This window comes from Cetorhinus maximus, chromosome 5 (genome assembly GCF_964194155.1).
Source record: "Cetorhinus maximus chromosome 5, sCetMax3.hap1.1, whole genome shotgun sequence".
NCBI lineage: Eukaryota > Metazoa > Chordata > Chondrichthyes > Lamniformes > Cetorhinidae > Cetorhinus > Cetorhinus maximus.
The window spans coordinates 58223378-58238750 of NC_135883.1; the positions used below are offsets into that span (position 1 = coordinate 58223378).

General features: G+C 42.7%; 1 protein-coding gene and 1 long non-coding RNA gene across 4 annotated transcripts in view; one reads left to right on the forward strand and one right to left on the reverse strand.

Annotated features, from left to right (window-relative positions):
• The window catches only part of arhgef10 (Rho guanine nucleotide exchange factor (GEF) 10), a 340903-nt gene that overhangs the window by 209738 nt on the left and 115792 nt on the right, over window positions 1-15373 (forward strand). For 2 of the 3 annotated variants that reach the window (XM_078541897.1, XM_078541899.1), the window contains 3 exons: window positions 12380-12495; window positions 14585-14712; window positions 15194-15268. In XM_078541897.1, coding sequence (XP_078398023.1) covers window positions 12380-12495; window positions 14585-14712; window positions 15194-15268 — 319 coding nt within the window. The remainder of the gene's footprint in view (window positions 1-12379; window positions 12496-14584; window positions 14713-15193; window positions 15269-15373) is intronic. The other variant, XM_078541898.1, reaches the window with a different exon arrangement.
• The window catches only part of LOC144680666 (uncharacterized), a 475346-nt gene that overhangs the window by 80987 nt on the left and 378986 nt on the right, over window positions 1-15373 (reverse strand). The gene's annotated exons all lie outside the window — the stretch shown is intronic.

Below are 15373 nucleotides of genomic sequence, written 5' to 3' on the forward strand. Positions count from 1 at the left end.
CTGAGAATTTTGTACCCTGACATGAAAACTACAGACACATTGTTCAATTGAAAAATGCCTGAGCGAGTACAGAGGTTTGTAAATGTTGTTGCACACCAAGAGCTGAAAGTCCTTGTTTCACAGTTTTCAATATTGGTTGTTTTATTTACTTCCTATTTACAGGATTTTTTTAATGTCAGTTCTTTGTAAACCTGCCAACATTATCCATATATTTTCAAAGGTAAGACAGACTTGCACCAAAACACAAAAAAAGTAACATGCAGTATGAGTACCTACAAGGGTCATGTGAGCTACAGGAATATTATTTGAATGAACATGGTAAGAGTATCTTAAGACTAAATTTTGTTGTTATGCTGTAAATATCTCATGCTAGCCCAGGCCTCACTGGTGGTGAGAGGGGGAGAGGTCATTATTTCTTCCACTATCTAGCCACTAAATTATCAGAAGAGTACAGACTTATTCTTAACCTATGATGGGTGAAAACTTCTAACAAACTTTTAGAAAATTGCTACACCGAAACGCAAAAATCAGCCAACTGACAGGCCACTGGTGGGCCTCCCACGAGATCAGGACCTTGAGGGCAAGAAGTCCGCCTGCTGAGAATTGCCAGCCATTCAGAGGCTGGCCGCTCTTTTCCTCGGCGGCACCATTTGGGAGGTGGTGGCGGCTGTTGGAATGGCACCCACTGGAGGCCCAAGTTCGCATAGTTACCCAAGCCACAGGTAAGTGATGGTTTGCGGGGCTTTGGCAGGTGAGGATCATGGGGGGAAGAGGTGCTTAGGGGATTGATAGCAAAGGCAGGCAGATGGCTGTCAGCAGCACCCCACCCTGGCCCCTTCCCGATGCCAGATCCCTTGATCAGGCACTGCTTTGAACAAGGGAACCTCCCCACCCCAGCAGACCGCAAGCAACCCACACAGGCTTACATGTCGTGCACCCCGCATGGTGACAAGTCTGCCACCATTGTGTTACTATCAGTGCCATAGGGAAGAGGCCTTTAATTGGGCACTAATTGCCTACTTAAGGCCTCAATTGGCAGACTTAATCGCGATGGGGGCAGGAAGGCGGCAGGGTCCCCTCCCGCTCGATTAAATGCTGCCCCCACACACACACACACACACACACACACCCCCCGCCCCCCCAAACCAAACTCTCCACAAGGGAGAGCATAAAATACCACAAACCGGACCGGAATCCAAGACGTTAGTTATGAATAGGGAGGTGAGAAGCTGGTGCTGATTAAGAACACATATCTTTAGCAAGAGAAGGACCTTCCTGTTCAACAGCTAACCCAGTTTTTACTGATGACCCCTTCCCACACCTGGTGATCTGCAACTCCTGCCTAGCAGCAAAGCTCCAGGAGCTGGTGTTATCCCAGCTGAGATCTACGAGGCTGGAGTTCAGTGCCTGGTCAAGAAGTTCACTGACCTCTTTCAGTCCATGTGGGAACAAGGAACCATCCTGCAGGAATACAAAGATGCCTCCATTGTCCACCTATACAAATGAAAGGAACTCGCCAATGTTGCAACAGTCATAGAGGAATCTCACCCCCCGCCATCGCTGGCAAAATATTTGCCAGAATCCTTATTAATATCGCAACCAGGATTTGCAGCCATTGAGTCAGTGCAGTTTCAAAAAAGGTTGAGAAACCACTGATATGGGGCAGAAATTTCCCCCTGTCAGAGTGGGTTGTGCGGGGGCAGGGGCAGGGGTGGGCGCGAACCCGATCAGCGCCGCGCTGCCATTTTACGGCCTACCCAGTGTGACGCCTGCCCGGAAGTGCTGAGAGCTCCCTGTGCGGGCGGGGGGGTGATTCCCTGAATTGGGGCCTGCGCTCTTTCGCGCATGCACATGAAAGAGCGCAGAAATCTCCCTGAGGCTAAGGGAGATTAGTTTAAATTTCAAAAATTTAAATAAAGAAAATAAAAAATTTTAGGACATGCTCCCTCATGTGACAGTGTCACATAAACTGGGACATGTCAATGAACATTAATGGAAAAATTTATTAAATTTATAAACCCTTCATGAAACCTCATCCCACCCGTGGATGAGGTTCCATGAAAAATGCAAAAGCTGCCTGGGCTCTACACCTGCCCGCTAACCTTAAGGTTGGATGGCCAGCTCAGTTTATTATTTTAATTGCTTTTTAAATGGCCTTAATAGGCCTTTGACAGTTCGGCAGATGCACAGCCGAGTTGGCTTCGTGCCTGCTGAACTGAAAAATCTAAATGATGCTAGGTGACATCAGGACGCCCGCCCGACATCACCACACGCTATTTTACACGTCGGAGAGCGGGCCCCGCCACCTCCTCGCCAACCCAAAAATTCTTCCCATGATGTTTGCAGTGAGACAGCTCCAGGAGAAATTCCAAGAACAGAACATGGACCTGTACACCATGTTTGTTGATCTGACCAAGGTCTTTGATAGTCAGTCGTAAGGGCCTTTGGAAGGTAATGGAGAAATTTGGTTGCCCTGAGAAATTCATCATGATTGTTCACCACTTCCATGATGGTATGCTAGCATGTGTCCTGGATAATGGTGAGTTCTCCCATTCCCAGTCACTAATGGAGTTAAACAGGGCTGCATGCTAGCACCAGCCCTCATGTTTTTTCTCTGCCATGCTCTCCGATGCCTTCCGATGATGATGATGATCCTGACATCAAAATCAAACCTGCATGAATGAGAGGCTGCTCAATCTGAGACAACTCCAGCAAAGACCAAGGACATAATTCATGATTTCCCATTTGCCGATGACTATGCACTAGCTGCGGGTTCATAGCTGACATGCAATGTAACGTGAGCTTGTTCTCCATTTTGTGCGACAACTTTGGCCTTAACATCAGCATGAAGAAAACTGAAATAATGTACCAGCCTGTTCCAGGGAAGCCCTGGCTTGAGCCCAAGGTTTCAGTCCATGACCAGAACCTGTCAGCAGTGGATAAGTTCACTAATCTCAGCAGCCCTCTCTTGAGCTATCTACATTGACAACAAGACACATGCAAGAATTGCCAAAGCAAGTGTAGCCTTTGTAGGCTTTCAACATCAGTGCGGGAATGAAGAGGAGTAAGTCTGCCTACTAAATTCAAAGTCTATGGAGCAATAGCCCTGCCCACTCTGCTGTATGCATGCAAGACTTAGACTGTGTACCAGCGTCATGCCTTCGGAAACTTCTGAAACTTAGAATGAAAGACAAAATGCCAGACACTGAGGTGCTCACCTGAGCTGGCATGTCAAGCATCCAGACCCTATTGAGACAGTCATAATTGAGTCATGTAGCCTGGATGCCTGACACTCACTTACCAAAGTGAATCTTCAATGGAGAGCTTGAGTTTGGGGGTGCTCCCATGGTGGTCAAAGGAAGTGCTACAAGGACACTCTGAAGGTTTGACTTAGGAGTTAAAACTAACGACTTCGAGCCCTGGCAGAAGCTCGCCCAGGATTGCTGCACCTGGCGCAACCAAATGAAAAACAGTGCAGCCTCCTTCGAAAGCAAGCGCATATCAGAGTCAGAGGGAAGAATTCTCCCCCCCGTCGGAGTGGGGGGTGAGCTCAGGAGCGAGCGTGTGCAGGTGCACCTCCGATCGGCGCCAATTAGAGCCCGCCCAGCGTGACGTCCGTCAGAAAGTGCTATGTGCTCCCTGGTCAGGCGGAGAGGGATTCCCTAAGCTGAGAGTGCTCTCTTTTGCACATGCGCATGAAAGAGCGCACTCATCTCCCTGAGGTTGAGTGCTGCCTCAGGGAGATCGGTGCCAAATTCAAAAATGTTAAAAATAGAAAAATAAAATTTCCCTGACATGTCCCCTCATGTGACACTGTCATGAGTTGGGACATGTCCATCACTTTTAGTTAAACTTTTATTAAATTTTTAAAAACCTACGTGAAACCTCATTCCGCCCGTGGATGAGGTTTCATGCTTTTTCTGAAGCCCGCCATGACTCCCGGCCTGCCAGCCAACCTTGAGGTTGGACGGGCTGGACCTTTAACTACTGCAATTACTTTTAAAATGGCCTTAATTGGCTGTTGACAGGTCGGTGGGCGCATAGCTGATTCAGCTGCACCCCTGCTGACAATATTGAAATGACGCGGGGTGACGTCAGGAGTTCTGCCCGACGTCATCCCGAGTCATTTTACGCGTTGACTTGCGAGTCCTGCCCTCCGCACACCGACCGGGAAATCCTGCCCCAAGAGAATGCAAGGAGAGGAAATCCTGAGTCAACAACTCGTGCAAAACTCAATCATCTGGGACATTCTGTGCTATTTGTAGCAGAACTTACCATGCACAGATTGGCCTTAGCAGTCACCTAAATGCCCAGCGGAACCCGACCAAACACCCTAGATGATGAACATGGTCATCTTCGCCTCAAAGGACAAAAAAAGAGGCCAATAGCTGCATAAATATTTAAGGATTAACATTCAAGTTACAAATTTCCGAGATAATATATTGGATTAACTACTGAGGGGGGAGGTGATTTCCATTGAATAGCTGACTTGAGAAACTGACAGCTTAGATATCGATTGGGTGAATATATGAATTCTTGTAACTTTCGTACTGCACTATTACTTTTGATGTAATAAAGACCAAAAATATGAATGATGTACAACATTTTGGAGAGGCAAATTTGAATACATTTTCATGGAGATTAGTAAGATTAACAGAAAATAAATGGAATTTTCACTGACACTGGAAAGAGTTATGGAAATATAATATATTTCTTTGGAGAAGATGGGAAAATCCCGCAAGACCTTAGATCTCAGGGACCGAGTAAAGAGGCTAAACTAACCTACTGATCAGACAAGTAGTTTAGGATATGCAGGATAACAGCTTGAAAATAATAAGAATTGGATTCATGTAGCAGTAATTTGAGCATGACAAAAATTAACATCTTTTGAGATAAGGGATGTAGAAAAAGTGACCTGACATATCCATTATTGCTTCAGAAAAAAATCACTTCTAATCTTGAATCTTAATTGTTAATTTTATGCTCCTGTCCTCTAGTTCTAGCTTATGTTTGAAGTACTTGGAGTAGATTTTTTATCAAAAGCAATTAAAAATTTTAAGACCCAAAACATGTCTCCTCTAACTTTTCTTTGATGCAAATCTGGTAACACAGTTCTGAGTCTTTCATAATTTAGAGCTTTAAGTCATGCCGACAACTAATCAAACCCGTTGCTTTCATAAACCAAGTGTAATCCACCTTGCTCAACCCATTTAATTGCCAGGGCTGCTTGGTGTATCGCGAACATTCAATGGTTGGCAATCGGGGTGGGGTACTTAGCAGTCGAGGGATTGTGAGAATTGGTCGTCAGGCGGGTGGAGTGCAGGTGTCGGCATTGGGGGAGGAGCTTGGCAGTTTGCAGTTAGTGGGAAGCCATGGAGTCAGCAATGGGGGTTGGGGGGCGAGGAAATAAAGACTGGGGAATAAGGGCTTATGATCAGGCATTGCATGATCAGACATCATATAGTCAACTTCCAGGATTACCTTCAACCAGAGTTGGCAACCCTACTCTCCAGTGTCCCAAATCCAGGAAAACACATGCGAACAGCAAGAGGGGCCTTCACTCCCTGTCCCAGCGGTGCATCCATACACTCCTTCAGAGACAGCTGGCAACTCCTCTCCACTGTCCCTGTCCTTTGTTGTCGTCTTTCCCTTGCCTTTTGATGCTTGATCCACTTCTTTCAGAAACTTTGGCTTTGAGGAGTGAAAGTAGCTGGCTGTCTTGTTTCTCTGTCCCTCTGCTGCTTAACAAAGTGATGAACAGGCCTGAGACTCCTAGCTGTCAGTCAGTCTCTCTGCAGACTCACTGCTCAACCAGAAAACAGTTTCATTCCAATGCAAATGTGACCACTGTTGTGTTTTCTGTCCCAAATATTCTCAATCTGTTCGCAGACTTCGCTTCACTGGTTTTGATATACTGCAAAACCTATCTTTACATTTTCCCTTTTTTGTTTGGGCCCATGACTGTCCTAATGCTGGTAAATAGATCAGAGAAACTTGGTTCATTACCGAAGTTACATTCTGCTCCAAGTGCGAGTGGTTTGCAATGAAACACGAATTTAGGCTGGTAGCAGAGCTGAACACTGGTGTGTGGGAGGGTGATTCTTAGCATTGTTGCCGCTCACTAGATACACATTGTAATCTCAGCTGCTTTTTCAAGGTTGTTGAGCAAAGATATTTATAGTACATTCGATAACCATGGAGAAAATAAGGGCACCTGCAAAAAAAAACACCTGATGCTAGTTGCTAATGTGTCCATAATTTACAGGTTTCACTTTGTGATCTTTATGTCTTGAGTCCTGATTGCAATGAGTATGTGGAGGACAATCTGTGTGCCAATTCACAAAAAATATTTATAAACCGTTTTTTTGAAAAACCATATGGATCACAAATGAAGAGGACGTTGTTCTTAATTTTCATTTGGAGACAATTACACAATATATGATTGATTTACTTGTTTGTATTTCCAAAGCGCTCTTGGGTGTCTTTTAGCTTGTGCTACTTGAAGGCAAAAGGATTGTCTTGGACAGATATTTGACATTTTTTTCTTCTGTCATTAATTTTGTCACTAATTCAAAATGATGCTAAAGAAAATTTTTTATTTTTGTTAAGATGAAACAGTTAGAGAGCAAAACCCTTAATTCTTTGGAATGGAGCATTAAACTTGTTTTATCAGCACTTGCAAAGAAATATTTGCTGTTGAGTGTTCGGTAATTGTATGTTCTGAAGACCTTTGATTTAGCAACTGCTGTTAGATTATAGAAAGAGAATTTATATGGTATTCTAAACTCCAGCTGTAAGTTACTGTAACTTGATTTTTGGATGTAATATTTGTAATTATGAGACAAATGCAAAATAACTGTAGCACATAATTGCAATCACAAAATTAAAAGTGTACTGAGTACTTTCAGGCTATGGTTTATTTGTGATGGACCTGATCACGCTGGGGGTGGTGGAAACGTGCAGGACAGTGTTTTTGCAAAAAGTGTAGAGACAGAAGTGTAGAGATCACTGACCATAAAGTAAAGTTGAGATGGTGAGGGGATGGAAGTTGTAGATATGAAAGGAATTATGCATCAGGCAATTTATTTTTGCATATTTATTTTGGCTTGGCAACTTTATCACATCTGTAGTAGCAAACAGTATGTAAATCACCTATAATAAAAAAGACATTTGGATCTAACATTCCTCTTTACAAAAAACAGAGAACTCGTGTATTATTAAATCTTGATTCTTTTTTTGTTTGGGACAGTGCCATTTCTTGAGATGGTGTAGTTCATTTAAACTATTTCAGAATTCACTACATGAACCCATTTTATTTCCAAAGGAATGTTACTGTTTTTATTTTTTAAAAGAGTTTACTCCTAGTGGAAAGTGTTTCAACTCTGTTACTTCTGGGTCTATTGCACATGTTCATCTTTTTTGCACTTTGTCCCTTGCAAACTTCTATCAGTACACACAAAATATGGGAGGGGCTGCAGGTCAACTGAGCTGTCACCAATATAGATTAGCAGATTCACTCTGAATTTATCAGAGAATATTTGCTTCATGTCTCATACATTGATCCCCTTTAGAACTCCGCAGAGTGCATTTGAAGAAGCATTGATTCTAAAATAATACATAAACAACCAGTGAGACACACATTTGCTTCCCATTTAAATCTAGGTTTTAATCCCGAATATAACTCTAGATACTGATTTTCCCTGATGTGCAATTTTTAAATTGCTGTAACCAGTTTAAAAAATTTCAATTATGAATCGAGCATTAAAAACTAGAATTAAAGGATTGCTGGAAGTCGTAGGGTCTTTTTTTTTTTGCTTGCTGTTCCCCAAATAGTTTCAAAGCACAGCATAAAATATTTCAGATTTATATATTTTAATTAGTTTAGGGTTTTGTTTTTAATTCAAAAAGCAGTACATGTTTTGTAGTATTTTAGACAAATCAGCTAAGTTTATAATCCTAATATCTATGCTTGCTACAGCAAACTCTCCTTCTGGGCAATGAAGCTGGTGTTTGCTATGTTGAAAATGGTCTAGGAAATATTTGAGAGACTACCCACAGTTTTTTGCTACTGCCACAACTGTTCTAAATCTCTAAAAACATGTCTTGTTTGCAGCTGGTAAAAGAAACCTTTGATAAAGGTGCTTTTTGGGATTCTGATTTGGCAATGTTTGCTCACAGCATACGTAATAGATTGACTTATCCCTTTATAACAGACCGGATCACAAGTATAACAGTAGTTCCTTTGTACATGCTTTCAGTTACCAAGCAAGGCACACAAAGTACATGTGTCTAGGCACTGAAAGTTTAGACTCTGCATAAAATATATGATGAGGTTAAAACGTAATTGTGTAAATTAAAAGGACAGACCATCTATCATCTTTATTGCCATGATTTTGTTTAGAACATGTATTTCTGTTGTGCAAAGTATTTGATTGTATGGCTCCATCGGGAACTATATCAAGTTACTTCTGTTCATTAAAGTTCTGTCAGATGTTAAAGGTTTCTGCCACTTTCAGACATAACACAATGATTGTGCAATGGGCAAGTATAATGCTTGCATGCAGTAACAACAAGAACTTCCATACAAAGGTGCATTTAACTCATGGAGGTGTTGGGCTTCTTTTGGCTTTAGTGCAACTTGGAATGAAATTTCCTTCAAAACTCAAGAATATTTCAAGGCTGCAGTTGGACTGAATTATACAATTAGCCTATCAAATTAAGATGAGGTTTTACATTCTAATTCAAACATAGACCTCGTATAGTTGTAATATCTGGATGGGTATGCATTCGTGTGAAATTACCAAGCAGGAAGGGAAATTTCGAATTCAGTTGTGTATCACTGCTAAAACCACACATTGTTTGAAATTCGTATGAGTTTTGATTAACATTTAAAACCTTCAATTCTACATTATCCAAATTTTTCATTTTCTCACTTGTTGTGACGTGCAAAGTTTAAATTGTTATAAAGATCCATGGCCCTCATTTTGTGGTTGTAATGGTGACAAAACTGTCAGCATTTGTCTTACAGTCGTGAAACTGACAGAAACTTCTGGTGTCTGCGCATAGAATCATTGATGGCACAAAAGAAGGCCCTTCAGCCCATCAGGTCCATGCCAGTTCTCTGCAGAGCAATCCAGTCAGCCCCACTCCCCTCGTTCAATCCCTGTAGCCCTGCAGGTTTACTTCCTTCAAGTGGCCATCCAATTTCCTTTTGAAATTATTGATTTTTTTTTCATTCATTCATGGGATTTGGGCTTCGCTGGCTCGGCCAGCATTTATTGCCCCATCCCTAATTGCCCTTGAGAAGGTGGTGGTGAGATGCCTTCTTGAACTGCTGCAGTCTACATGGTGTAGGTACACCCACAGCGCTGTTAGGAAAGGAGTTCCAGGATTTTGACCCAGCGACAGTGAAGGAATGGCAATATAGTTCCGTTTCCTCCACCCTCACGGGCAGAAAGTTCCACGTCATTACTACTTGCTGCATTAAAAAAAAGTTCCTCCTCACATTCCTCCTGCATCTCTTGCCCAACAGCTTAAATGCCTGTCCCCCTTGTACTTGTATTGTCAGCTCATGGGAACGGTTTTTCCTTGTCTACTTTATTCAAACCTGTCATAACCTTGTACACTTTTATCAATCTCCCCTCAATCCCCTTTGCTCCTAGGAGGCAATTCCAACTCTTCCAACCTAACATTGTATCTAAAATCCTCTATCCCTGGAACTGTTCTGGTGAATCTCTTCTGCACCTCTCACTTTCTTTCTAAGTGCTCAGTACTGGATGCAGTACTGTAGTTGGGGCCTAGCCAGTATTTGATAAAGGTTCAGCAGAACTCTCTACTCAATGCCTCCCTTTCTCAATATGTTGTGCCACCTTCAAAGATTGATGCACGTACACCTTCAGGTCCCTCTGTCCCTGAACACTCCTTAGGATTGTGCCATTTAGCCTATCTTGCCTCTCCCTATCCCTTCTGCCAAAATGCATCGCCTCACATTTCTCTATATTATATTCCACCTGCCGCTTGTCTGCCCATTTTGCTGGCCATGTCATGTTGCAAACGGTTTGTGTCATCCTCGCTGTTTGCCACTCCTCCACATTTGGTGTCATCAGCAACTTTTGAAATTCTACTCTGTATTCTAAGATCCAAGTCCTTTATGTATAGCAAAAAAGGGCAGCGATCCCAGCCTTGATCCTTGGGGAAGACTGCTGACTACCATCCTTCAGTCTGAAAAATAACTAACCATTTACCATGACTCACTGTTTTCTGTCCTTAAGCCAATTTGTTTTTTTATCCAAATGGGCACTCTTATTTCACAAGCCTAACCAGCCTTTTATTCTTTCGAGTTATGAACAGTCACAGATTGCAACTCTTTTGAGTACAATCGCAGTTCTTGGTTTCCGGGAGTGGGACATGAACCCACCACCTTCTGATTCAAACCAGCTTTTTATGTAGTACTTTGTCAAGCATTTTCTTAAAATCCATATTGACCACATTCCCTTCATCAATCTTCTCTGTTACTGCATCAAAGTAGCCAAATTGATTAGTCAAGCATGATCTGTCTTTTACAAATTGGTGCTGGCTCTCCTTAATTAATCAAACTTCCCCAAGGGCCTCTTAAATTTTTCCCCTGACTATTGTTTCTAAAATCTTACCCACTATTGATGCCAGGTTAACTGGCCTGCAGTTGTCAGGACAATCCTTACATCCTTTCTTGAATAAGTGTGTCATGTTCGCCACTGTCCAATCCTCTGGCACCTCCCCCCGTCTCTAGGGAAGATTGGAAGATTCTGGCAAGCCTTTCTGCTTTCTCCATTGCCAGTTCCTTTAGCAACCTGGGTTGCAAGCCACCTGGACCAGATGACTTACCTACCCTATGTATAGCCAGCCTTTCCAGTACCACCTCCCTTCTCAATTTTCACCTGCGTTTACATGTGAAAACCTGAAACTTGCTCTCAGTGATTCCCTCCTCCACAGGGTGTGCTGTTGAAGTCTCCTCCGCTGGGAATCTTTAGAGATCACTTGAATTGATGTAAACTTCCAACTTTGCGCTATAAGTTTTGTTGTAAAAACCCTTGAAAAAGTGTAACACCTTACTGAATGAGATATAACTGAGCTGGACTTTACCAGGTACCATATTTCCAGCCTCCGCTGATGGAAAACTCCGTCGTCAGCCTACCTGCCCAAAAGCCTGTTTCAGGGTGAGACTTCCGTCCCCATCTGGGAGTAAATCCCTACCTAGAGAGCTGCCGCTCAGCAGCTCTGTAGTCCTAGCAGTCCCAGGATTGAGCAGTGGCAAGTCCGGGGTTTTGGACAGGCCTGCTGGCAGATCCTAGAGAGGGGGGTGTGGGAGGGTCAAGATTGAAAGGTCAGAGAGGAGGGTTAAAGGGGAGGGGGGTGCTGCCTCTGATGGGCACAGGGGACCCCTAAAGGAGGTCCCACCTTCTTGCCCAACAGCAGCCCATGCAGTGAAAGTTCGAGGCTACCCACCTAGCATCCACTTTCCTCTGCCACAGGTAATGTAGCAGTGGAGGTGGAAAGAGGCTGTAAAGTGGCCATTATTTGGCTACATAAGGGCCTCAATAGGCCCAAGGGTGGGTGGGCTGCCTGCCCTGTCCACTGTAATTATGGGAGTTAGGCCGGGGGTGGGCAGGAAGGCTTTTCGAAGGCCTAGTGCTTTATTTTGAGACACCCCCACCTTCAAACACACTGGCAGGTGGTCCGTGAAATCCAGCCCTGCATTTGTAATGGTGTACTAAGTTCAAATTATTGCTGAACAACCTCTCTGGTCCTGAAAAACTAATTGTCAAATTCCTCCAATTTGATAAAATTCCATCGATGTTTAAAACAATTATTTGTTTTTGAAGTTTGTTTTACTTCTACCTTAATCCCATGTCTATGTCCCAATCTTCATTTTATTTTCTGTAAAATGTTTTAAAAAGTGAAAGATAATTAATATTTTTTACTTCCTAGTTTGCAGGCTGTGAGAATCCTTCAGTATGATTGGCTATTTAGCCTGCTTGTTGATGTTAGCGTAGCTGAACACCGGTGATACCCTATAGCTACTGTCAGAATGAAATTAATATTAGGAAAGGGGAAATCCTCACCACTGACATCACTAGATCTTTATAATTAGCTTTCTTTGAGGACAGCGATGAGCACCGCTGACCAAAAAATCTGGGCCATGTTTACAAGAATTACTCTCAACTTTTAACAGCACTATTTTAGTAACCATTTTGTAAAATTATTCTGATTTATTGTGACATTAATAACCTGGTGTTCAGACTGCGGAAACAATTTTATTGTATCTTGGTATGTTTTATCAGTGAAATTTTACTTTGTTCTATTAACCCGCTCCTCATATATTTCAACTTCATTTTTCCAGACAAACTGTATATGGGACCAGGCCAGCTGTATCAGGATTTACAAAATCTAATGCATGATTTAAGTGTGGTTGGCCAGATTACACAGCTCGTTGGTACACTTAAAGGACACTATCAGGTATGGTAAAACTCAATTATTCTATGCTTAAAGATTTATGTTTTTGCCAATAATTAAAAACATCCCCTGGATATTCTCCCAACCATCTTCAGCAGCTTCATCAATGACCTTCTTTCCATCATAAGGTCAGAAGTAGGGATGTTCACTGATGATTGCATAATGTTCAGCACCATTCGCAACTCCTCAGATACTGAAGCAGTCCATGCCCAAATGCAGCAAGACCTGGACAAAATCTAGACTTGGGCTGACGTGTGGCAAGTAACATTCGCACCACACAAGTTCCAGACAATGACCACCTCCAGCAAGAGAGAATCTAACCATCACTCCTTGACATTCAGTGGCACTACCATCGCTGAATTCCCCGACTACCAACATCCTGGGAGTTACCATTGACCAGAAACTGAACTGGGTTAACCATATAAATACTGTGTCTACAAGAGCAGGTCAGAGGCTAGGAATCCTGCGGCGAGTAAATCACCTTCTGACTCCCCAAAGCCTGACCACCATTTACAGGAGTGTGATGGAATACTCTCCGCTTGCCTGGATGAGTCCAGCTCCAACAGCGCTCAAGAAGCTTGACACCATCCAAAACAAAGTAGCCCACTTGTTTGGCAACCCTTCCAAAAACATTCACTCCCTCCACCTCAGACGCTATTTGGAGGCCTTTAGAGTACCCCCAATAACATGATCATACCATTTTTGCTTCTCAATTCTAACCAAATGGATTCGCTCCTTGCCTCCTCAAGGATATCTTCTCTCTTCAACACTACAATGTCTTCCCTAATCAATACTGCTACCCCAACTTTTTTCCTTCCCTGCTTTTTTCTGAACACTTTGTATTCCTTGAATATTATACACTCAGACCTCACGCTTCAGCTGTGTTTCCATTATTGCCATTACATCATATTCCCATATGGCTACCGACCTTATTCACAACACTGTGCATTTACATATACGTATTATAAACCTGTATTCCCTGTGAACCATCTTAGTCGGCTCCTATCAAATATGATGCTACTTCCTTCTCCAGTACTACCCAAAACTCTGGCTCCTTTATGCACTTTAGTCCTCTTTTCTATTTCTACCTGTCCCCTGCCAAATTAGTTTGAGCTCTCCTCAACCACACTAGCAAACACATTGGCCTCAGTCCTGTTGCGGTGCAACCCATTCCTTTTGAATAAGTCCCTCCTGCAGTAGAACTGATCGAACTGCTCCAAGGATCTGAAGCACTCTCTCCTGTACGATCCTTCAAGACATGCATTGATCCTCCCTATATTCCTCCCTCTACTCTCATTAGAGCCTGGAAGTAATCCATAGATTCTGACCTTTTGAGATCCTGCTGTGTTAACTTCCTCACTTGCACCTGAAGATCTGACCATAGCAGCTCAACACTTGCTGTCTCTGTTGTTGGTCTTTTGGTCTGTGCATGCATTGTGGCATGTTGACGACCTCTGATGGGGGCTGTCGAGCTGGAGTTTAAGCTAGCAATATCAGAGGAGTGTGAGTCGCGCGGCCATTAGTATCATCATGCAAAGTACAAAAGTTGTCTGGCCCCGCCCCTCCAAGCTCTCCCAGGTTCACCAGCCACCCCCCCTCCCCTCCCCCTAATCCTACAGCCATGACAAATTGTCCCTTGTTAGTTTGTTGTGAAAGTTGCTCACCCTAAGTGGCACACACCATGAAGACCTCTGTACCTCCTCCTCCTTCCTGGATGGTCACCCATCTACTATCCTGAACTCCTACTGCCTGTGGGACAACCACCTCCTGGAACATATGATCTGAGAGACTTTCATCTTGTCTGATGCTCTGTAGTGACTACAGCATGTCCCTCGAGATCGGAAATCCTGAGCTCAAGCTCAGAGCTGGAGACATTTCCAGCACACGTGGTTCCCCAAGGCACATGAAGTGTCCTGAAGTTCCTACAGGAATTGCATACAATTCCTCAGCTGCCCATCTGCCATCTTCAAAAAAAATCTTTTATAATAGAGTTAGTACCTGGTATAAACTAGTAATTTTAATTAATGCCTCTAGATCTGCTTTGTGCGAATACTCTTATTAATTCACCTACTGTTACAAATCTTTGTTACAGAATTTAAATCCAATTGTGAGCCAGGATTGGACAGCAGGCCTTCAGAAACTCATATTTAAAAAAGAAGAAGAAATAAGGGCAGCAGATCGCTGTAGAATTCAACTGCAGCTGCCTGGAAAACCAGACAAGTTGGTATTGAGCATATTCTAATATTGAGCACGTAGGGATCCCAAAGGGAGAGTGGAGTTGCTGCATTTTTCAATCATTTTGAATCACATTGATGCTTATGAGCCATTTGAGATTGCAACATCATTATAAATTAAGTCTTTTTTAATGTTTGAATTCACAAATTAATTACTTTTTTTTACGTGTTCCACCAGTCATTTTGATTCAGAGTTTCTCTGTTGATTGTTGACATCTGTCAGAGCTTGTACTATTTTGAAATTCAATTTTAAATTAAATAAGATTGTCTCAGACCAACTGCCAGGTATTGCCATATGCTTTCTCAAAGGGTTAGATAGTGCCTGTCCTTTAGGTGCATGACACATATACAACAGACTCCTTTTGATCATTTTATTTTTGGAATGCCACCTATTTCTTAAAATGCATTAAATGTTTTTTTTTAATAAACCAATATATGTGAAGTATACTTTCTGTTTTAATTATAAGTGAGGAAGTCCAAGGACATGGATTTGGAGCTCTGGTGCACAAAAACTATGAAGGTTTAAATTCTTCAAGGACGGTGTACGTTTTTATTTTACATCAATTCTTATTTCTGTTCTGTTGCATGAGAATGAAAATGCTCCACCGCCAGCTGCAGAAATTGCAATGATGCTACCCACAGTGTCA